General features: G+C 41.6%; 1 protein-coding gene across 4 annotated transcripts in view; it reads left to right on the top strand.

Moving 5' to 3' along the window:
* The window catches only part of EDAR (ectodysplasin A receptor), a 94,860-nt gene that overhangs the window by 58,321 nt on the left and 13,390 nt on the right, over positions 1–23,149 (top strand). For all 4 annotated transcript variants that reach the window (XM_075918069.1, XM_075918067.1, XM_014569266.3 and 1 more), the window contains 3 exons: positions 105–286; positions 9,843–9,928; positions 20,033–20,119. In XM_075918069.1, coding sequence (XP_075774184.1) covers positions 105–286; positions 9,843–9,928; positions 20,033–20,119 — 355 coding nt within the window. The remainder of the gene's footprint in view (positions 1–104; positions 287–9,842; positions 9,929–20,032; positions 20,120–23,149) is intronic.

Raw genomic sequence — 23,149 nt, 5'->3', positions numbered from 1 at the left:
GATTCTATTGTACTACAAAGCCACCAGGGCCAGACTCGAGTGATCTCTTTTCCTATACAGTAGCACCAAGGGTGGTTCTATCATTCAGCATCTGTCTGTTATAGACTTGTGGCTACGGCACCAAAGATGAAGATTACGGCTGCGTTCCTTGCCCGTCTGAAAAGTTTTCCAAAGGAGGTTACCAGATATGCAGGCGTCACAAAGATTGCGAGGGATTTTTTCGAGCCACTGTCTTGACACCTGGTGATACAGAGAATGACGCAGAATGCGGGCCTTGTCTCCCTGGGTAAGAATATCACAATGAGTTTTTACAGACATAGCCTTCAAAGTGCATCAAGTGTCTTTTCCACATTGACACCTCTGATCTCTTCCGGTTTCCTCACCTGCTTATAAGTACAATGTCTATTAGTCATAGTTTAGGGTATTGAGAAAAATAATACTTGCCACTCTGCAAAAGCTTTTAAGTAGTTGTAGTAAATAGGCATGTGCCTTTAAGACCACTGAAATGCAATAAACTGGAGGAATATTTCTTAGGGACAGAATGGGAAAAAGATGATGGCTTTTCCCTTAAAAACAGCAAATGAGACTTCCTGAAAAAGACCAGCTGTCAAGTTTTGCAATGTAAAGTATTTAGTACGTCTGTAGTACAGCTGTCTAAGATATGTCTACCCTACAGAAAAAAATTCCAAGACAGGGAGTCAGAACTGAGTTGGGCTTGCACTACAGGGCTAAAAATACTAGTGTAGACATTCCCGCTTGGGCTGGAGCCCAAGGTCTGAAAGCTACCTACATGCCAGGTCTCAGAACCTGGTTCTAGCCCAAGTGTTAATATCTGCCCTGCTATTTTTATCCCTGCAGCATGAGCTGGAATCATTTGACACAGGCTGGGGAGGCTGGTTGCTGCAGGATTTTTTGTTTGATTTTTTGCATTGTAGATGTACCCTCAAGAGCTACCAAAACCATATGGCCTTCTAATAACACCCTCTGAGATTAATAAATAAATCTTGTTCTGTGGCTAGTGCCCGTCCTTTATTATGGGAAGACAGCAGTAGGCAGGATAAAAACGAGGAATTCAGAGAGAATGAATTATCAAGCTGGTTTGAAGTGAACATAGAATAAATGCTAGGTACTAGGGTCATCTTTGAGCTATACTGAAAATAGAGAGCATAATTCTGGAAGGGAGAGGAAAATATAAAAAGTGCTAGAACAAATCATCAAATCAAATATATTAGATGTGCTCTTTGGGCAAGTCTACACTAAAAGGTCCTACAGCGGCACATCTGTGCCGCTGTAGCACATCTGGCAAAGATGCTATGTTGATAGGAGAAAATTATTCCATGTGCATGAGAGACGGAAACTATATAGGCGGTAGATGTTCTCCTGCTGGTGTGGACATCCACTTAGGTTCCTGTAACTTGCGTCACTCAGGAGAGTGTCTTTTTCACACCACTGAGTGACACAAGTTAGATTGACTTACACAGAAGTATAGACCCGCCCAAAGATACATTGTCTTAATATCCAAAAGATATATACAAAAGCTTCAGAGGGGTAGCCGAGTTAGTCTTTAAGATGCTGCAAGACTATTCATATTTTTTTTAAGTTTTTCCAGTTACAGACTAACAAACCATGTAGATGGTATCATGAGCTTTCGTGGGTTGTGCCCATGAAAGCTCATGATACCATATACATGTTTTGTTAGTCTTTAAGGTGCTGCAAGACTATTCGTTTTTTGAAAGATATTGTCTTTTAATGGCTGCATACACATGTATGCATTTTTTCTAAAACTTTATTTTAGTTGGGTTTTGTTAGCAACAAAATTCATGATTTTTCTGAGATACATCTTTGCACCTTTTAGTTTACATTTACTGCTCCCACTGACATCAGTGGGATTATGCAGTACGGGGACAGAAAGTACAAGATAGCTCACACTACTTAAAATGCAGTTGTGCTAGTAAAAAGAGAGATTGCCATAATTCCATAGGGTACGTCTACACTTGCTCCCTAGTTCAAACTAGGTATGCAAATGTAGCTGACTGAAATTGCTAATGAAGCGGGGATTTAAATATCCCGTGCTTCATTAGCATAATCTTGCCCGCACGGTTATTCCGCTCGCCAGCTGATTCGAACCAGGAAGTGCACCCCGGGATGCATTAGTTCGAATCAAACCCCTTGGTTCGAACTAAAGCGTCCCAGAGCGCACTTCCTGGTTTGAATCAGCTGGCGAGCGGAATAGCGCGCGGGCGAGATTATGCTAATGAAGCGTGGGATATTTAAATCCCCGCTTCATTAGCGATTTCGGTCAGCTATATTTGCATCGCTAGTTCAAACTAGGGAGAAAATGTAGATGTACCATAGAGTCATGGCATCTAAGGCCAGCAGAGACCACTAGATCAGTTAGCCTGACTGACCATATATCTCACAGACTGCCACCAAACCACACAGCACCCACACACTGAATCCAACACCTAAAATTAGATCAAAGTATTACTAGAATCATAGAGCTGGAAGAGATTTCAGGAAGTCATCAAGTCCAGCCCCCTGCCCAAAGCAGGATCAATCCCAACTACTGCCTACATGAGACTAATTGTGGGCCATGGGTAGAGAACAGCAGAAAATTGATTGACACATACCCAGTTAATCACAACTAGCAACCTGCACACGGTGCAACAGGTGGCTTAAAAACCAAAACAAAAACAAGGTCTCCCTCCCCATCTGACCTACAGGAAAACGCTCTCTCAACTTCACATGTGATGACAATCAGACCGAGTTTATTGAATCAGTGATTCCATGTGAAATTCTCAGTTTATAGGTAAAAAGAAGGGCTTGTCTAGCTGCCAGCCAAGCCAATTTGCCTTGCAACTTGAAAAGAATCCCGCTTGACTTTCTCTTCATACATCACACCAACAGTAAGGAAGAATATGAAGATTAAACAATGGCCTCAGTCACACCTGTATAACCTCATGGAAAACTAATGGAGCTTCACAGGTATAACCAAGGGTTCAATCTGTAAACAATAAGGCTGCACAGCTGTCACTCGAGGCATGATGGGAAGATTCTGTGTTTGCACAGGTGAGAGTAGAATTTGGATTACAGCAGGTTTCTATTGCTAAACGGCTGGTGCGGGAGAAAGACAGACAGAAAGAATTCATTTGACTTTCAGATCCCACAGTGATTTTGTAGGGTTGGCAGCTAGAAAAACATCTTCTAACTTGTAAGCTGAAGAGGTTGGATATGAAATTAGTGAGCTAAAATATGGAACCCCACTGTGCAATTTTTACAGACTCAGACCCCATTATGGAGAGAAGCCCTCCAGGCTGCTCCTGCTATTATAGCTGTGGAAAGCTGTAATAACTCCGGGCTGCTCTGCCAATAAAACTCTTGCCATCTGCTGAATGGGGACAGGGAGGCAGGATGGCATGTAGGCAACTCCCTGCCAGGCAAAAGCTCCTAAACACAGGAGTAATCCTCAGTGGGCAGGGCCTCAGTTTGCAGAGTAGAATGGCAGTTACCAAAAGTATTACGTGGAGTGTCCAAGATGGGTCAAATGCTATGATCTTGACCCAGGACTATATCTGCCCTGGGTGCTTAAGCAGACATACCTCGTGGAATCAGTGGCTTTCAGTTCACACTTAAGACAAAATTCTATTCTATTAGTAGAGCTCTGCCTGCTGCTAAAGTGAACCCTCACACCACTTGCTTCAAATAACGCAGCAGATAATTGTATAATTTTGCCTCCGTATTTGCTATATTCCCTATAATAAATGTTTGTGAAGATTCAGGTATTTGGTGTGAGACCTTGGATCTCTCACACCCTCTTTGTGCCTAATCTCCCCATAGATAAAATGGGAATAATAGTATTTATCTATGCCTAGGGAGGTTGAGAGACTTAAAATCATCAATACTTGTGAAATACTGTGACATCTAGTTGGGAGGGTGTTAAAGACATGAAAAGCATTACAGTGGAAGATTCATGCCATCAAAATCCGTGAGAGTTTTCTTCCTCTTGATCCACACTCTCCTTTCTACAATTAGTGTTTGTGATTTGGTTAGTAAGTCCTTTCCAATATTGTCCAAATACTTGGAGCATAGTACAGTAACAGGGGGGAAAAAATCGCTGTTTAAAGTTCAAAGAAACGGATTAAGGTTTGCAATTGGAGCGCTTACCTCAAAGCGCAGAGGAACACTTGCATGCCCTCTAGCACCTTCCCCAATTCTTTTTTTTTGGGGGGGGGGGGGGAGGAGGAACAAAAAATAAACTTGTCATGCTGTATCTTGGTGAAAACTGAAGAAATATTTATTCAGCTTGATTTGATAAACTGAAAGAAGGGCTGTTTATCTTCTAAACCATTGTGGCAGTCAGATACTGGATCTACACTCTCCCATATTTATCTTTAGGGGGCTATAAATTGGCCTGCCATTCTCACTTGTGGTTTGGCAATAATTCACTGCTTATTTATTATGCAGCACTGATAATCCACAGAAGAATAGTTAGCAAAGGTGGGGAGGTAGACTGGGTACGGAAAGAATAAAGAGAAAGAAATGAGTATCTTTTCAAGTCTACTAAAAAAAGCCAATATCCACTAACTTGTGGCCTCTCTTAGTTATGTCTACACTACAACAGAACACCCACAGCTATTCTAGGTCAGCTGACTTAGATTTGTGGGGCTCCAGCTGTAAAAGGCTATAAAAATTACATGTTTGGGATTCCAGGGGTTCCCAGAGCCAAGACTCCAGCCTGATTCTATATGGCTACACTGCCCTTTTTATAGCATCACAGTGTTGTTTAGGTGTACCCTTTTGTATGTTCAGATACCCTGTTTTTTGTATTCTTACCCTTTTATTACCCAAATGCGACCAGTCAAAGTTTCAGACCCTAAGGATGTCCCATTTGGGAGTAGAACTTGATGAAGACTGGTATTTTCTTTGATAGCGTTTTGTTTATTTAAACAAAATGTGCAAATTCCTGCATCTCCAAGCAGATGAGGGAACAGAACCAACAGGAGCAGTGCCTTAGCTTACAGGCTCAAGCTTTGTTCAGCCAGCTTCCCCGAGCTAGACCTCTCTCTGAGGTTCTCTAAGGTTACACCAGACTTGTAGGTTGTTCCTTGGCTTTTTTGATCTAAACATGAGTCTCATTTTGTGCCTTCACACACACTTACCCAAACAATACTGAGCAAAACCCTTCCACTCAGTACTCAGGTTCACAACACCCTTTTAACCTCAAGTCTCTCGCCAAAGGAAATTTTCTTGACAATTATGGTAACAGAAGGGTGTATTCACATCCCATCTTAAAGAAGTTTGTGATTTGTGCAGTCACCAGTGCCTTGCAGTATAAAACAGTATTTTAAATCATTTATTATATGTACTAGCTGGCGGGCCACAGAATAGTAAGGAGGTCAGTAATTACCTCTATCTATATGTTACACTGTCTGGAGTGACTCATTGCGAGCACCTAGCTGTCAGAAAACAGGGCAGACGCCTCAAACTGGTAGTTTATTCTATAATCAAATTCCACCAAGCCAACAACAAATGTGAACTCCTGCATCACTGTACCAATCTTGTTGTCAAGTCACAGATGGTCCTCTTAGACTCTCTAATCTATTTTGCCATCCAAACCAGACTTCATGATAATGGTTGCAATAACTAAAAAAATCTCATGACATCAGTTTTCCCTAGTCACAGACCCTCGTCCCAGGTCAAATGATACTCCAGATTTTATACTGAAGACAATACTGGCAGCCAATTCTGTAGGTTTACCAGCTAAGAAAAAAAAAATCCAAACAGTCCTGAAATCAAGCATCTTTCTTTGAATCCATATGTATAGTTTTTCACAAAGGACGGGCTAACAGTTTTCCAGCCTAACAGTTTTCCAACCAGGTGTGTTCTGTCTGACAGATAGTGCAGAATGCACTCAGTTCTTGATTAGCATGTCAAAAGATTTCTTTGACAGGTAATTTAGTCGCCAGGGTATCTACCATGTAAATGTTTGTGAGAGCGAGCAATAGGGATGTTACTAGTGTTCAATAACTGAACACTTTCTCATACTAGCAAACGCTTTAATCTAGGTGTATCTAATTACAAGGGTTAAATAATGTAATAGTAAACAGGATATAGATGGGCAAAAATTATGCAATTAACATCACATTTAATCTCTATTAACACACAAGTGAATTGGCCTATGGATCTAGCGGCTGAGCTACTCTGTCAGTGTCATAGTCTGTATGATTAGGTACATATTGTGGCTCCAAGAGCCAAAGCAGCTCTTGAGGAAGGTGTGAAAAAATGCACCACCCAATAGGCAATAACTGCTGGCATTATATCTGTAGTGGCCCCCTTTGCCTCCGGAGGTGAGGAAGAGAATGTGTTCAATAGCAGTTATTGTTAAAAAACTAGGAATGTACATGAGTACTCCAGTCAACTACTTGCATTCCTTCCCTCCCCCCCCCCCCCCCACACACCCAGAGACAGCAAGGGGGGCAGGAGGGAAGCAGGAGGCAATGCTGGGGGTTGTTGCCTCTCCCTCCTCCCCTTCCCCCATGCTGCTGCCTCTAACAGAGGCAGCAACACAGGATGGGGCATGGGAGGCTGCCATGATGCAGTCTCTGTCCACAGTAGCCTGGGCAAGTCCAGCTCAGTCCTAACTTGCACTGGGTCTGGAAGCTAACCCCACTCTGGCTCTGCATTTTAAAATGTAGTAATAGCCAGGTGGCTCTTACTACATTTAAAATGCAGAGCTGCAGCGGGGGTAGGTCCCGGATCTGGCACATGCCAAGACTGAGCCAGGCTTACTGAGTTCCAGCTCGTGCTGGGTCCGGGACCTACCCCCACCTGAGGCTCTGCAGTTTAAATGTGGTAGGGGCCCGGCTTCTTGCGGACTCAGCTCCTACTACATTTAAACTGCCGAGCCACAGCAGGGGTAGCTGCTGGACCTGGGACAGAGCACCTCCCCTTATCAGCTAATCACGTAATTGATACAAATTGTGTTGTCTACATGGATTAGCCAATTACCTGCCTCTTAACATCCTTACTAAAAACGTTCCTCATGTGTATAATGGGCTGTCCAGTGCATGTCTGCTTAGCAGTGAATGGAAGACTGAATCATAGCACATGTCTCTTGGGACAGTGTGCCTTCATGAAGCTGCAGGAGGTCATCTTTGGCACTATTGCCTCTTCTGCTTTCATTCCCATTAGCATACCAACACACAGCAGCTCTGTGCAAATACATGACTGAGTATAGCCCTCTGATTGGGAAGAATGGTTTTAAAAACAGTATCGAGGTGGAGGCATGCCAACGGATTTAAATGCCATAGAAAGTCCTTCAGCAATGGGTATTTTGTGACTGATATTGCAGAAGCTATAGTGACTTGTAGTAATGGGTTCCGAAGAGTTTGAATGAACTGTGAGTTGAAATTTCAACAACTAGAGGGAACATCTTCACTGGTACTGTCTATTGCACTAAATCAGGATCAGGCTTAGTAACTGAACATGGGCTCTTGGCTACTTGTTCCTACTTCAAGGTGGTAATGTATTGACCATTTGCATTGGGTTTGGTTTGGTTATTTTGGCATCTGGCCAGGGAAGGTTTTGGTTGAAAGAAATACAAGATCTTAGTTCCCCTGAAACTGGGCAAGTTATTTAGGTTTTAAGGAATTTTGCCACGACTGTGAGTCTGTTTGGTGTTTTATACCTCTGACCACTATTAGATGGCTGAAATGTGTACATCTGCCATCATCTACGTGACTCTGTATGTTGAAATGCAGATTAAATTACAAGGAAAGAGGCATCTGTTATTTCTTGAACTGTAAAGAGCAAACATATATAATGGGCTATTTTAGAATTTTGGTTAATAGTTTCAGTGATCATTTCTAAATATAAACGTTCAGACAAAAAAGTCACATGTGCATTGTCACAGGGTGGGTATGCCCAGCCCCCTAAGGAGCAGGACCCTAAACCTTTAAGACCCCCCAAAGAGGGCATCCCATGTGCAGCCCAGTCTGTTTGGCTCAGGGCCAATTACACCCCCTTGTCTCTACCATGATAGTCCAGCCTAGCAGCCACAGACAGTAAAACACCCCTTCTTGAAGGGAAGTGAGGCCTAGCAGACAAATTCTGTTCCCACTCCCTTCCCTCAGAGCAAGGGGAAGTGCAGATGCTCCTTCTTGCGCAAGAGCCTCTTCTGAAAAAAATGGTGGCTCAGGTATGCAAATGAGGCTCGGAGATATTCCACGCTTAGCCTCATTTGCATATGACTCGCGCAAGAAGCCGCAAGTGTAGACTTAGCCCTAGTGTACTAAGTCCATAATCAACGCTCTGTTCTCCAGGAGTAAGGCCAGAGTCAGCATCACAACTCTAGCGCCACCCCTTGGGGGTGTGGTAGTGAGGTGGAGGACCCGGGCCCACCCTCTCCACTGAGTCCCAGCCCATGGCGCTGTCAGCGATGAGCTTGTCCCACCACTAGCTCAGCAGGAAATCTGCCCGAAACACAGTGAGTTCTTGAAGAATTAACTCCCTACACTGGGCTACTTCCTACCAGACTCACCAAGGATGAATTCACCAGTTTCCTCTGGACTGGAAGCTTCTCTGGCCATTCCTTGCTGACTGGCCTCTGTAGTTCAGTCCGTCTGTAGCTCTCCCTCCAGCATTCTTCCTCACCCTTCCCTTCCTCAGTGGTGGTCAGCCCCAACTGAGCTGCTCTGCCAGCCTTTATTATCAGTCCTCCAACAGGAGCATGCCCACCAAGGCTGTGGCAGTGGGGTTTTCTTGGCCAGGTAGCTCTGGTTAACCCTTGCTGGTCCAGTGCACAGTTGGCACACCCCATCATAGATAAAAGCAGAATTCAGAAAATATTCAGGGTCAAGAATATAGATTAGATGCTGGGATACCACAATGAAAGGTACAAAATAAATGCCTAGTAATAAGTAACATATGTTCGGTAGTAGAGTCATAGAACACTAGAACTGGGAGGGATCATGAGTGGTCATTGAGTCCAGTCCCCTGCCCTCATGGCAGGACCCAGCACCATCTAGCTCATCCCTGATAGCAGGTTGGATAGAGATCTTTTAAATATCTCGAGTGATGGAGTAATTAGACCCATGTATTAAAATTAGGTGCAAGACATAGGAATGTTATTTACTGACCAACATTTTAAGACTGTTTTCTCATCAGTTCACGTATGAATGAGATTCTTGCATGCATACTGCCCAGTTACCATGTTCTGACACAAAACTTTAAGAGGAAAACAGAGGTGTAAAACACAAAAAATCTTCTCTTTGCCAAGAGGGACCTAATACAGACCATAAATCTCATGCTAAAGCTAAATAAACCATCCCCCATAAGGAGTTGTTTGAAATGCTAAATTATAGTATGATATTCTCTGCAATTGGGATGATTTTTCTAGTCATGGTTGGTGGCCTGCTCAAATTGTGCTTTTTTTCCTCCTTGGTTAAGGAAATTATTCTTGTATGTAAAGAAGACAAAATAAATCCAACTGGTGATCTTGTCTGAAAAATGACTGCTCGAAGAGAAATACTGTCCTTGTTTAGCAAGTCTCATTTCAGGACATGCTGTAAACTGTAGCAAGAACACAGCAGGCAGAATAATGTTTTAGGCAGTGTTGCTGCTTCAAGTCATGTATGGTTTATGGTGCATTAGCTGCCTTGAGGAGGGGAAGGGAAGACAAGAAAGGCTGCCTCAAATCAGGCGGTAAGAAATGATAATGTCATCAAAATGGTTATAAAAATATTAAAGTGATTTTATCTTAGAGTAATTGCTTGCTGCTCAACCGTACTCATCTGTGATGGATGCACTCTTAGTGTTTTGCCTTGTCTTGCCCTTTATTGTAGTTACTACATGTTGGAAAACCGACCAAGGAACATCTATGGCATGGTTTGCTACTCATGCTTGTTGGCACCTCCTCACACCAAAGAATGTAAGTGTTCCTTATTTGTTATACATTTCATTTGGTTTTTACTTCGATTCAGTCAGAAGCTTCATATGCAGCTCAGCATTTTGCTGATGCATATGCCAGTCAAAAATCAGAGTCAACTCTCAGGAAAGTTGTGTTCCAGCAAGACCATACTGCAATTTAATCATACAATTCAGGAACATTAGAACTTTTACTTTTATATCCTATTATTCTGTCTTGTAGTGTTTTTCCATATCCAAAATTACTCATATGTGATCAATTATCCTTTTCTTTAACTGGCTGCTCGCTAGTCCTTCAGTATCTTTAGGACTCGTGAGTTTCCAGTTTCTCTGAGGATACCATACTGGGTGATAAGCAATACTGGAATTCTAATTAAATGCTAGTTCCAATTAGCCACTCCTCTGCTGGGTTCCTGCCCCTTCCTTACAAAGTCAAAAAGCAGGGAGAGAGGGTCTGCCAAAAAGGCCGGGGTAAGAAAGAGCGGATATACAGCTGGTAATATGTTTTAGCGGGAAGAGCAAGGCTAGTGAATGAAGATGGGTCCCTTTTGGAGTTCAAACTAAGAAGGAGAAAAAGGTCTTATTTAATAAAAGCAGAAAGAGCAGGATTAGAAGCAAATATGGTGTATGGCTATATTGTGAAGAAAGAAAGAAAGAAAGAGAGGGGAAGAAGCTAAGATTACTTGTCTCCTGTTGCTACATTTGCACAATCAGGGCAAGAACAACTACTTTTGGGGTTAGTAAGGTTAAAACTGGAAACAAAGATATCCCTCACAGTACATGTAACATCATCTCATTAGTTTGGCATAAAGCAGTGGTTGTCTTCTAATCACACAGCCTCACCCTGTGGTCACTGGGAAGCCACCAAATATGCAGTATCTTTCCCTACATGCAGGTAAAAAAGCATCTTGCTTCTTCATGTTCTTGTTCAGTCATGAGATGGGAGGGCTGAGATTAGAATTTGTTTAAGAAGTTGCTGAACTTCCATTTGATAATTGCAAAGCGAGAGATCCTGCACTCCAGTAGCTTGAATTGGGCTGATGTTTGATCCATCTCTGCCCCAGAGGAAGGGGAGAGAGACAGCCAGCACACCCTACTGTAGATAAAGCCTATGGGAGCTGATCACCTCTTTTTGTGGGGAATGGAGGTGGTGATGGCATTAGAAATTCTCTGGGGGTGAGAATGGGGAGTGGACCTTCCCTCAAATAATCAAAAGAGAGAGTGTGAGGAGGGGAGGTGTAGGAGGCGTGAGACAAATGAACACAGGAGGGCCGCACCCCAGCCAGCAGTCAAGAGGGAGGGCAGAGAGCTATTTTCCCTCCAAGCTTTCATTATTATTACAAGTAATAATAATGAAAGCTGCTCAGGCCTTCGCTTTTGAAAAAAAAAAACCAACAAAATCCATCAAATGCACATGTATCGTGACACTTGCTCTAATGTATTGTATGGGATTGTCATAGAGCCATCTGAACAGTTAGGTAGCTATGTGGCAATTAGTTGATTAACAGACAATCACAGATACACAGCGAACAAAATAAGTGATAGGTTCAGAATAGTTTTGGTCTTTGTTCCAAGAGGTGGGATTACTGCAAGGAACTGTACACTTGTGACTACAGGTTGAACTTCTCTAGTCCTGCACCCTTGGGACCTGAGCGGTGCTGAACCAGAGAATTGTTGAACCATGGGAAGTCAATACTGTCTAGCAGCATTACCAATGCTTCCACTGCTTACTGGGCTCTTAGAAGACATTTAGGGATAACTTAAGAGCTAAATAACAGCACAGAACACGACTGGTGGCTGTAAAACTTTATGGAACCACGGGAAACTGCCACGCCCTTGATAAATGTACATCTGACTAACTAAAATCATCCTGCACTGTGGATGTTGCCGGACCAAAGAGTGCTCTGCCATTTCCTTTTTCCATCCACAGTCAACAGCAGCCACCCCTCCATCTTCTGCTCATGTTTGTCCCATCTTTACATAAATGAGGACATGGAGAATGGATTGGGCTGATATAATAGTCATAACACCCTGAACTGTAATGAGCTTGAGCACATGATTAATAGTCTTGTAAATTGGAGCCTCAATCATGCCAAACATGTAAGATATGGAACATCTGGCAAGAAACCACTGCAGGGTTAAGGCTATTACCTAATTCAGAAAGGCAAGTTCTGTTTTTGTAGATGTATGAGATACACAATATAAACACATCTAATTCTTTGAAAAAAGTCTGTGTACCTGACTTAGTAATCACATTCATTCTGAATTTGCCAAAGGCACCAATAAATGAGTAAGATGCACATTATCTTTGCGAAAAAGTCTCTAAGGGGTAGCTGTGTTAGTGTGTAAATTTAAAAACAACGAGTAATCCTGTGACACTTTAGAGACTAACAAAAGCATATACAGTATCATGAGCTTTCATGGGCAAAACCCACTTCTTCAGAAGCTAACAAAAAGGGGAGATGTTCCCAACAGCCTTCAGTTCCTTCCCTAACATGAGAATTCTTGTCCTGAGACGCCAGAGAAATGGAGAAGGTGGGTGGAGGTGCATCTATAGAGAGGTGACAATCTCATCCAAGAGCTACCAGAAAGTAACCTCTCTTTCTTCTTCAAGTGGCTCCTGACTATTCCTATTCATGAGAGATTAGTGAGCAGTACAACCCAATAAGAAGGCAGGTTGAGATGTGGTAGGTGAACAAGACCCTTTTGAACCACCAGGCCCCAGGGCAGTTGCTCCCTTTCTTCCCCTTTCTCCCATCAGCAGGCCCAGAACAAGGACCGCAAAACTCCCAAATGAGCATTAGCTCTGGATGGCAGGCAACAAAGTGCTGGAAGTGACGTCACTTTCACTCTCCCAGATGAATCCTCAATAAGCAATCGGCTTTTGATTCAAGTACAAACAGACCTTCATTAAGAATCTTGAAAATTCTATGAAGATAGACGGCCTAAAATTGGTGCTGCCATCAGATTAGTTGTGCACCTTTTGATAGGTCCAGGTGAATGAATGCCTGGCAAAGCATAAACAAAGTTATGAAGGAGACTTGGTAAAATACAGAGAAATTAGTGGCCTGTTTAGATGAAAAGAGTGAAGTCCTGTGGAAATGCAGAGCAGGACACCAACTAAATCACGCTTCTTATAGGGACTACAGAATATTGGGAAATTGGCCCATCTCTCCATGAACAGCAGCAAGGGACTAATACTTTCTTTCCAGCCCAACTTTATGTTGCAGATAATAAATAGCAAATGAGAGGTCACAAGATCTTTGTGAAAGAAGACTGACAGCAAAGCAACTGAGATAGCTGCCATTGGGATAGTCTTTATAAGACTAAGTAAATACAATCTCTTGTGTTTGACTTAGGCTGTGAGCATCACGTTGCTTTAAAAAAAATCCAGTTTTGGCACACAAAAATCACTCCGATCTCTCCATACATAACAGAAAGCAGCAGTGAGATTAATCAACCTATCTAGGTTTTAAAACTAAAACAAAATAATGCTCTGACAATTTAATTTTTTAAAAGATACTACAGTAATATGTAATTATCAGTGAGTGTACTTTAAAACAGATGAGATTTTTAATGTATAAAATAATTTATTAAAAGGCTGAAGGCTTCGTATGTCATGTTCCAATGAGGAGCTCAATTCTATAAAAATATATAAAAATTATTTTAAACAAATTTTTTAAAAATAAGACTTAAGGCAGAGTCTTAATCCCAAGAAAACTGATGGCCAAATTATAGCCTTCCTAAATAACAAGCTTTATAATGGAAAAGCTGACAAACTCTTATTGATATAGCACTGCTAATGAGCGCCTTTATTACATTCCGAAGGTACTATATACAGGTACCTATAAGAATGTAATTTACACTACCATACAACTGGATTTCAAGTTTTTTCCGTGACAAGTAGAGAGTGATTTCCATATGTGGTGCTTAGAATTTCTGTCTAAACTATGTCTAAATCTTCAGAGGTAAGTGACATCATCCACACTGGAACCAGAATTAGGAATGTGGTCTGAGTACAAGCCAGGCTTTCATAGTCTAGATATGTTGTTGGATAAGCCCCCTCCTTTGTCAGCTCCAAAAAAAGCTGACAAAAGCTGGCAGCATAATTAACAAAAGACCTTCAAAAACTGGCAGTTTTCCATTCACCTTGTAATGCAGGTGCATTATTTGGCATATTCTTCAAAACCACATCTAAAGTAAAATCTTAGTTCATAATATAATTTGCAAAATTATTAAATTTGATCTCAGGTTTACAATATGTGTAATTACTAACACCCTCACAAGTATATTTGAAAGATAATCTGGTTGCAGCATCAGCGTGGAGTTCATCATAAGGCATTCCCATTCTTTGGTAAGCATATGGAAATTCTTGTTCAATCATTTCTGGATCATGCATGTACTGAACTTTGAGCATGTGAACAGACTCTGAGTGAACGGAGGACACCTCCACATGCTGATGTAGGACAAGGTAGCACCTATCCCTCACTTTGAAGTAGGAAAGCAATGGTATAAAGTGCAGAAATAGTTCTATCACCATTTCTGGGCCATTTGCTTGGACCAGTGTTTCCCAATTGGTGCTCCGGGGAACCCTGGGGTTCCGCGAAGCAAAACTAGGGGTTCCGCGAGGAGCCAGCACTCCCCCGCCCCCTCTGAAAGAAAGAGAGAGCTGGCTAGCCAGGAGAGGCATGGGCAGCAAGTTGTACGGGCTTGTGGTGCCCATGCTCCACCAATATTTGGAGCTGCAGAAGGCCCCAGCCTCCCCCGCGCTTCCTCCCACTCTGACCCCAGAGCGTCTCTCCCCTGACCCCGTCCCTGTCTCATCCCTGCCGTGCGCAACCTTCACTGAGCTCCCCCTTGCTGGCTGCTGTTGCCCTGTGCAGCTTGCTCAAACCGGAAGGCAGGGAGACACCCAGGTGTGATGTAATGTCATGACCCGGGATTTTAAAACTGCTGGGTGCTGCATTGCTCCGTGTGGCTGAGTTGCAGGTTCAGAGTCTGGGGACGGAGCACAGACTCCAGCCCTGCAAAGTGGAAGGTAGAGGAAGGGGAAGGTCTGGGACAGGAAGAGGCTTATGCAGAGGGGGAGGAGAGAGGAAGGCACCAAAAGGACAGGGTAGATGAGAGACAAATGCCAGGGGGCCAAGTACAGACAATGAGGAAAAAGGCAAGAGGGGAGGTGTCGGTGGGAGGGGGGACAGAGTGATGCTGGGAGAGGAGAGAGTAAGGACATTGGGGGCTAGAGGGGGGAGGGAGAGGTGCTGGGAGAAGGCTTGAAAGAAGGGGTGGGCATGAGGAAGATGGGGATGGAGCAAATCACGTATGATGGGAACGGGGGCAGAGAGTAGTGAGAGCGTGGGCATCAGGGAAAAAGAGGGCAAAGGAGGTAGGGGCAGTGAGGGAAGGGGGAGGCACCAGGAGGGTGCAGGAGTAAGAGAAGGTGCAGGTGTCAGGAGATTCTGGGGGTGAAACAGAAGGACAGACACCTGCAGGGGAGGGACCAGCCTCAGAGGAGAACGGCAGGGCAGGTTTGTAGAGGGAGGTATTAGGAGAGGGGATGAGCAGGGGTAGCTCACATGAGTGGGACTACTGGAGGAGTGGGCACAGGGGGGAGTGAAGGGCTGGCGAAGGGGGGGGGCAGGTCTCAGGAAGGCTGAGGGCAGTGAGAAGGGCAGGAGTCAGGACAGCAGAGGAGAGTGAGGAGTTGGGAGGAAGCAGGCACCAGGGGAGGAGACATGTCAGCAGAGAGAAAAGGTAGAGGTTTATGAGATATTTATTAATAACTCGAGTGCCACAGTGGCACATCCAAACAAGCCACATGAACTCAGTACTGGTGCTCAACACAAAATTCATTTTGCTCATGCAAGGAAAGTCTTACATCCACAAGCCCATGCCTTGCTTGGCACCCCAACCATCCACTTGAGCCCAACACTTCCGAGCCTGGAGCCCCCTCCCCGAGCCAACATCCCCTTCTCCTGCATCCAAATTCCCTCCCAGAACTTGCACTTCTCATCCCTTCCCACACCCAAATCCCTCATTCCCACCCACACCTCCTGTCTTAACCTAGTGAGACCGTATAAGGCTGGGGATAGCAAGTGATGGAGAGTAGAGGAACAGAGCGGATGAGGCCTCAAGGAAGGGGAGTGGGGGGGTTCTTGGGGAAGGAATGTGATTTTCATGCATTGGTGGGTCCCTCTCCCTCCTGCCCCCCCCCTTTTTTTTTGCTTGAAAAACCTAGGGGGGGGGTTCCTTGAAATTCTGAAAAGCTGAAGAGTGTTCCTCAGCCAAATAAAATTGGAAAACACTGGCTTGGACAATCATTTTATGCACCTTTATGTTGCTCCTTCCGTTCATGGAGGAATGACAAACTGTTAACAATATAAGAATGACTAGGAGCCTGATCAAACAAAACAGAAGCAGTTCAATAAATACATGTTTGAACTCAACTAAAAAAAAAAAAAAAAAGAAGAGGAGGACGAGGGACAAGATAGATCTTGTTGGACTACCTAAAAGCAGACAAAGCCGTATATTATTTCCCTGTGTTAACTGAACTGCAGGATAAGAATAGTAATTGACTTGTTGCAGCCTGCAAGCATATGACATCACAATTGTCATTCCCCCTCCCCGCCCCATATCATTGCAGAGGCTGTTCATTGACTAACATGCCCCACTATCAAATTGTGATGAAAAAACAAATAGAGACAGATCACAGATAGTGAAATTCAGTTCAGTGCAAAGAACTACTACACTGGTAGAGAAATTAGGGAAATATTTATCCTTAATATCCACTTAATAAAGAAACTAACTTCATTTTGCAATTTTTAGAATGGTCTAACAGTACAGGGTGTCTTAATAGCTTATACCTCACTTCTCTATGGACCAGGTGTGACATAGGGAAGTGACTAGAGGCCAAAATAAGTGCTTATTCTGCAGCTTTAGAAATTAAGGGGAGCTGGGAATAAAAGAAGTAACAAATAAAGACTTCCTTTTGTGGAGCTATTTCAGACTATACTATACTCACTAAATCAAATGCCAGAACGTCGAACTTTGGCACAGGGAGTAAAGACGCCCTTTAAGTATCTCACTGTAATAAGACTTAAAACCAAGAATTAAAACTTAGGGTTAGAAAAGACCAGTCTCATCATTCCTGCAAGAACATTTAAAGAAGTCTATATATATAAAAAAAATTAAAAAGTTTTTGTACTTTTCTAAGGTGCGACGTAGTCACCATCAAGCAAAATAATAAAATTATTAATTCTTCACATTTATCTTGTGTAGCAAAAGGCAAATATTAGGGAGTTGATTCTTAGACTAAAAGTGCTGTAGAAATAGTCTGTTTGTGAGAGCATAAGTTACTACAATCATCAAAGACTTAGTCTGGCAGATTCACACCACAACTGAAAAATGACTAATGTTATTCTGCTGTTCTGGGAAATATGGTAAGGAATTTCAGGGTCTTGGCCCATCACTTGAGGTCTACTGGAAATTAAGCTGTCTGGCAGACTATGAAAAATGTCTCATGGTCCATGAAGTAAAGAAATATACGTGATGTTTAAATAAAAATGTTTTTTAGAAAATGAAAATATATTACGCAATGTAAAATGTTCCTGTGTGCATGGATTGATAAAGTCATAACTTGGCATAAAGAATACATTGCAGATGGCTTTAAAAGACTTTTTTTCTAATAATGGCAAAACACCTTCCAAACCTCATTTGGAGGTTTGGAATGAAATAAATATTAGTTTCATTTTTAAAAAATTGAAACAGTATTTATTTTTATAGAATTTTAAATGTTTTGGTTTGTGAACTGAGGCACTTTCAATGCTATATAGGTGAAATAATTACATCTATTTAATCTTTATAAACGTATATATTGAAAGACAGCCTTAGTTTGCAGAAGCCATAGCAACCATACTGATGACTAAGAACCATGGGACGCTTGTGAATTATTGTGAATAAATCATAGAACCAAGTCCTATAAGCCTTCATCAGTCCTTACTTAGGCAAAGCTTTCATTGACTCAGTTTCTCATTTGTTTAAAAATGAGTTTTGCCTGAAAAATAACTTTAGGGTTTGACTCATAGAAGTTAAAAACAGAAAAGACCTAGGTCATTTAAGGTATGTCTACACTGCAACACTATTTCAAAATAACTAGCGCTATTCCGAAATAACTTAGTCCACGTCTACACAGCAGGCAGTTCTTTTGAAATAGTGTCAAAATACTGTCACGCTGGAGGACTTCTTACTCCAACTCCTGTAACACCCATTGTACAAGGAATAAGGGAAGTCGGAGGAAGAGTGCTCTATTTTGAAATAAGCGCCGTGTAGATGCTCCCTATTTCAAAATAAGCTACAATAAACTTCTGATAATGCGGCACCTTTGGGACCTAGGTAGTGCCGGATTATTGGATATGCTGGAGTACCGGGAAGTACTATAAGGGGGCATACTCCCAACCCAATCCCCCTCCCCCAGAGCCAAACACCTCCCCTCCCTGCTGTAACCCAGTCCCCCCATCTCCCCCAACCTTTATGTCTGGGTCCCAAGGCAGCTGCCTGTGCTCAGTGGTCGGCTGCTAGCAAGTGCAGGCTGGACTCAGTGTGCGCTGGGGACCATGAGTGGAATGGCGCAGGGCCGCGAACGCGCATGCGACTCACGGTGGCCCAGTCGTGAGAGCGGCTGATTGGAGTACTTCCGGGTTCCAGTTGATGCCGGACTATTGAGAGTGCCAGACAATTGGAGTTTTACTGTATTTTGAAATAAGATTCGCAATTGACATAGCTCAATTTGCATAGTTTATTTTGAATTGAGCCCTGCAGTGTAGACGCACTTAGAGACACAAGGCAAGGCATTATCTTTCATTAGACTAATTGGTGAGACGGGTGAGCTTACACAGAACTTCTCTCTCTCACCAAGAGAAGCTGATCTCATAAAAGACTTCATCCACCTTGTCCAGTGGCACAGAAACATGAGGAGTAAGGGAAGTCAACAGTAGCATTTGCTCTCATTGGCCTCTTGCTGTGCGGACACTGCCAAGCTTGGCTTAAGCTAAGTCAACTCCAGCTACGTAGAATACATAGCTGGAGCTGCATATTTTAAGCTGACTTTTCAGGTCTAGCGTAGATCTGGCCAAAGAGTATTCCTAGTTTCAGACTTCATTCCCACTGTTTCTCTCTTTGCCTAGAGTCAAAAGAAGCTCACAGAACTGGCATTTTGCCCCAATTTGTGACCCAATTTTCCATTCTGAAAACATAGCACACATATTGCATCACAGCTGAATTTAAAAAAAATTACAATTGATTTTTTGTAACCAGTCACAGAACTCAAACAGAAAGAGCCTATTAAATTATCCTATCCATCCCTCTGTCATTGCTAGTTGTTTTCTATGGTTGATTTCAGGACTTTGTCTGACAACAATGGTGGTTTTTTGTTTTTGTGAAGATAGATTCTAGTTGGCAGGATCAAATTAAGCATGTCATCCTGCATGTCACCCTAACTATGCAGTTTCACCAAAGGGAAGGCATCCTGCAGTATCATTTGCTATCTTCCACAGGAGTTTTCACTGGCATCACATAGCATTAAATACCAATCAGGACTCCATAGAAATCTCATTGAGGCAACCTGAGAGAGGCACTCATTTGAAGACGCTCCTAGATGACCTTTCTACATTGGGGGTTGCACTGGCTAGCTCCAGACTCCATAATGGAGCAGGAATCGTGAGTGACTTGCACCTCCTTGACGCATTGCTGGCAGACATTCTGTTCCCCGTTTGCACGAGGGGAATCTATTGAGCAAATCTGAGCCTGCGTATATCATGGAACACTTTGTCTGCATACAGGTTACCACACTAGTCAATGGGATTTTTGAAAATTCCTTCCAGTCCTGTGCAAAAAGATGCACTATGGTAAATACATTTTTCAAAGTGTCAGAAATTTGGGGATTGTTGGCATTTCAGAAAATGAAAGTGCCTCCGAGGACTATTTTTTAAAGGAATGAGCAATTCAATGAAACTAAGGGAGTGCTCTGCTTACTATGACAAGGTTAATAAGACATGTCTGAAATGATACAAGATAAGCAGAGAAATTTAAGGCAATTTTGTTACTACTGCAGGTGCTGGCACGAGTTCTGGTGTTTCAGCCATTTTCCCAAGTACCTCTGGCACAAACACGCTCTCACCTTTTCAGCATGCACACAAAGGTAAGAAAAGCTTCCTCAAGTTTATTCAACAGCTATTTCTATAGAATACAGTATCAGCAGGTAAAAGGTACTGTTGAACTGAGAAACACCTGCTGTGAAACTATTCTGCATTGTTTTTCCATACGTTAAAAATTACTAACAATAATAATAGTTTACAATGATTTTTAATCCAAACTGCTATTTCAGTGGAGGTGAACATAAAATGGACTTCAACTGAGTTGTCCTGATTTATGCTGGAAATTAATTTAGTTCATTATTTTTTAGCAATAAGGAAATGGCATTAACGCCCCAGCAGGGACTGCCCAGGAATATAAAAATAATTTAATAGAACTATAAGGCCAGTCTCTTTTTTCATTAAAACAAGAAATTCTACACTACTCCTTATGATCTGTCAAAACTACATGAAAATAAGAACAATGCATTTCAAGTGAGGGGAAATTGTCAAAAACTGACCATTGTGTGTGTTTTTTTGTGGTGGTGGAGGCCACATTTCCAGACATTTTATTGTCTCATTTTTAATTCAGCTTTCCACACCGAAGTATTTATCATTTTTTATAACTCTACATGGCTTTTTATAGCCTCGCTTATTGCTCTGATTTTACTTACCTTAACTTAAATTCACCTTCTGTCAATGCTACGCGTGAATGTAGAAAAGCAAGTTTATCAATTCTTTTACACACTGTGGTTTGATCTTCTCCCTTTTCTTACCTCTCTTTTGAGAACATTAAAAACCCCTTGAAGCAAAATGACATCAATACGATCAAACAGTTCTTCTGAAGCATGGAAATGACATGTTAAAATATTCAGATGCTCTTTCTGAAGTAAGGGCAAATGTAGTTACCCCTATGATGAATTAATTTCATGAGTGAGCTTCAGACATTCAGAGAGAGAGAGAGCGTACATTAAGTCAGCTTTTAGGTTATTTATTATTGGCTCTGACTTTCAATTCTTCTCTCTGATATCAAGTATATGATACTTGGCTTGGAGTACAAGATCACGTACTTTGGATTCCATTCCCACCTCGCTGTTGAGGGAGAATTTTCTTTTTGTGGCATTGTTTATTTGAGGAATAATCACTCTCTTTTATGTTTGGACTTAAAATTTTTCTTTTCTGATGCTTAATTTTCATCCTAGTTTTGCTAATTTATTTGTATTCAGATATAAGTGGCAATGTGACTTGTCTGAAAATTCCAGTGAGGGTTACAGATTGTGCCATAGCAATGAAGATGGTCTGGTGAATGCCAGCTACGCATTGTTCAGTTCACTTGCAGTTTAGTTTCATTTTATAGTATTGATCATAAGATTCTTTTGATGTGTCTGTTGGGCTGTCAGATACTGCTTTGGCTTAACTTGAGTCCTACTGAAGACAGCACACAGTTACCATGAGTCAAGTTTAAACTACAGCCTTCTTCTCTGTCCTTTGTCCAAAGGGTCAGTGTTAGGACCAATGCTCTTCTGAACATATACGCTGTTGAGTGTTATTTTTAGGGACTAAAACCTATATTTTCATTGGCAGGCCAGACCTACCTCATGCTTCTAGCCACTTGTCATGCTGCTACCATGATATCCAGTTATGGATGTCACATTGATTTATAAAATTATCTAATGCTGATTGCTAGTGGTTTTCAGGTGGTTATGTTAAGTGCCTAGCCTACAGATCAATTTTGGCAATACTCTCTCTAGAAGAAAGAGGATGGGTATTAGAAGGACATATTTATTCATGGTTTTATATTAACATTTCATAACTAGACCCTCCTTCTATTTTTGTCACGATATTACTCTGACAACACAGAATTATTTATCAGCAATTCAATTTTGCAAGATGTACTACTGTAATTTCATCTTTGTAGGATATTCCAAAGATATAGTGTGTAGACAACAGCAACCCCTCTCTGCCAACTGAATTTTTCATTGTTTTAAGATCCCCTTTTTGGTTCCTCATCATGTGTAATGATTTCAAAGTTCAGTGGTTTCTTCTCTGAGAAGCATGTGTAAAAATGACAGACTAGTTTTATAATCTATACATGTCAATACAAATTATACTGAATATATTAGAGATTTTACCTGCACTTCTTACAATAGTCTACCACAACCATTTTAAACATGTTCACATTGATGGAACATTACCCAAATGTATGTGCTCGGCTACATCTATGAAAAAATGATGCATTTTGTGGTTTTACTGAACCGTTTCATTATTTTATAAAGAAAGGCCTAATAACTGATTTTACTATTAAGAGAAATACCCAAATTTCACTCATGTTTGAGAGCTAGCATTTGTTCACAAGTTACACACAGTGAACTACAATACCATATGTTATGATATGGAATAACACCATTTTTTGCCATAGAAAGAGTCAAATCCTACCTTCAGATGTGCATACCCAAAAAGCCTGTTGAAACCAGTTGTGAGTGCAACCATGAGCAAAATTGGGCCTACAAACCTGTTTCAATTGTCAGCTGCTGTAAATTTCACCTTACTATTTTCACCTGTTAGTAAGGATGACAAACTTAATTCTCTCAGGAGCAGACTGACCAGATTAGAAAAGAAAATTACCAAAGAAATATTCATAAATGTTCTTTTTACAATTAATAAAACATTAACAAAACAATTAAAGCATAAACAAAAATTAATGAAACAGTGTGTAGATATATTTCAGGTTTTTAAAATTATGAAAAAAGAAGAAAATATGAGCTACCAAAATGTAACCTATTGAACACTGAAAATTTCACAAGGTATTTGAAAGAGTATAGGATAGTTTCCTCTTAATAAATAATTTTTTAATATTAGTAGACATTATAGCTTTCTTCACCCTTGCAGAACACATGGTCTAGTATTTTACATAATTAGCATTAATAATTGCAGAATGAACTATACCGATTTGTCAAATTCTGTATATTGGTTGACTTTGAAGAGTAAGAGCCATGTTCTGCAAGGTCCAGCAAAATTTCAGTTTGAATAAATAAGCTAAGTTTTAAGTAAATAAAGGAATGAACTAAGAATTAAGTTTAACACAGACCTCAAACTGA

Source organism: Pelodiscus sinensis, chromosome 1, assembly GCF_049634645.1.
Source record: "Pelodiscus sinensis isolate JC-2024 chromosome 1, ASM4963464v1, whole genome shotgun sequence".
Taxonomy (NCBI): Eukaryota; Metazoa; Chordata; order Testudines; family Trionychidae; genus Pelodiscus; species Pelodiscus sinensis.
Note: the sequence above shows the minus strand (reverse complement) of the source record. Positions and strands in the feature narration are given on the sequence as shown.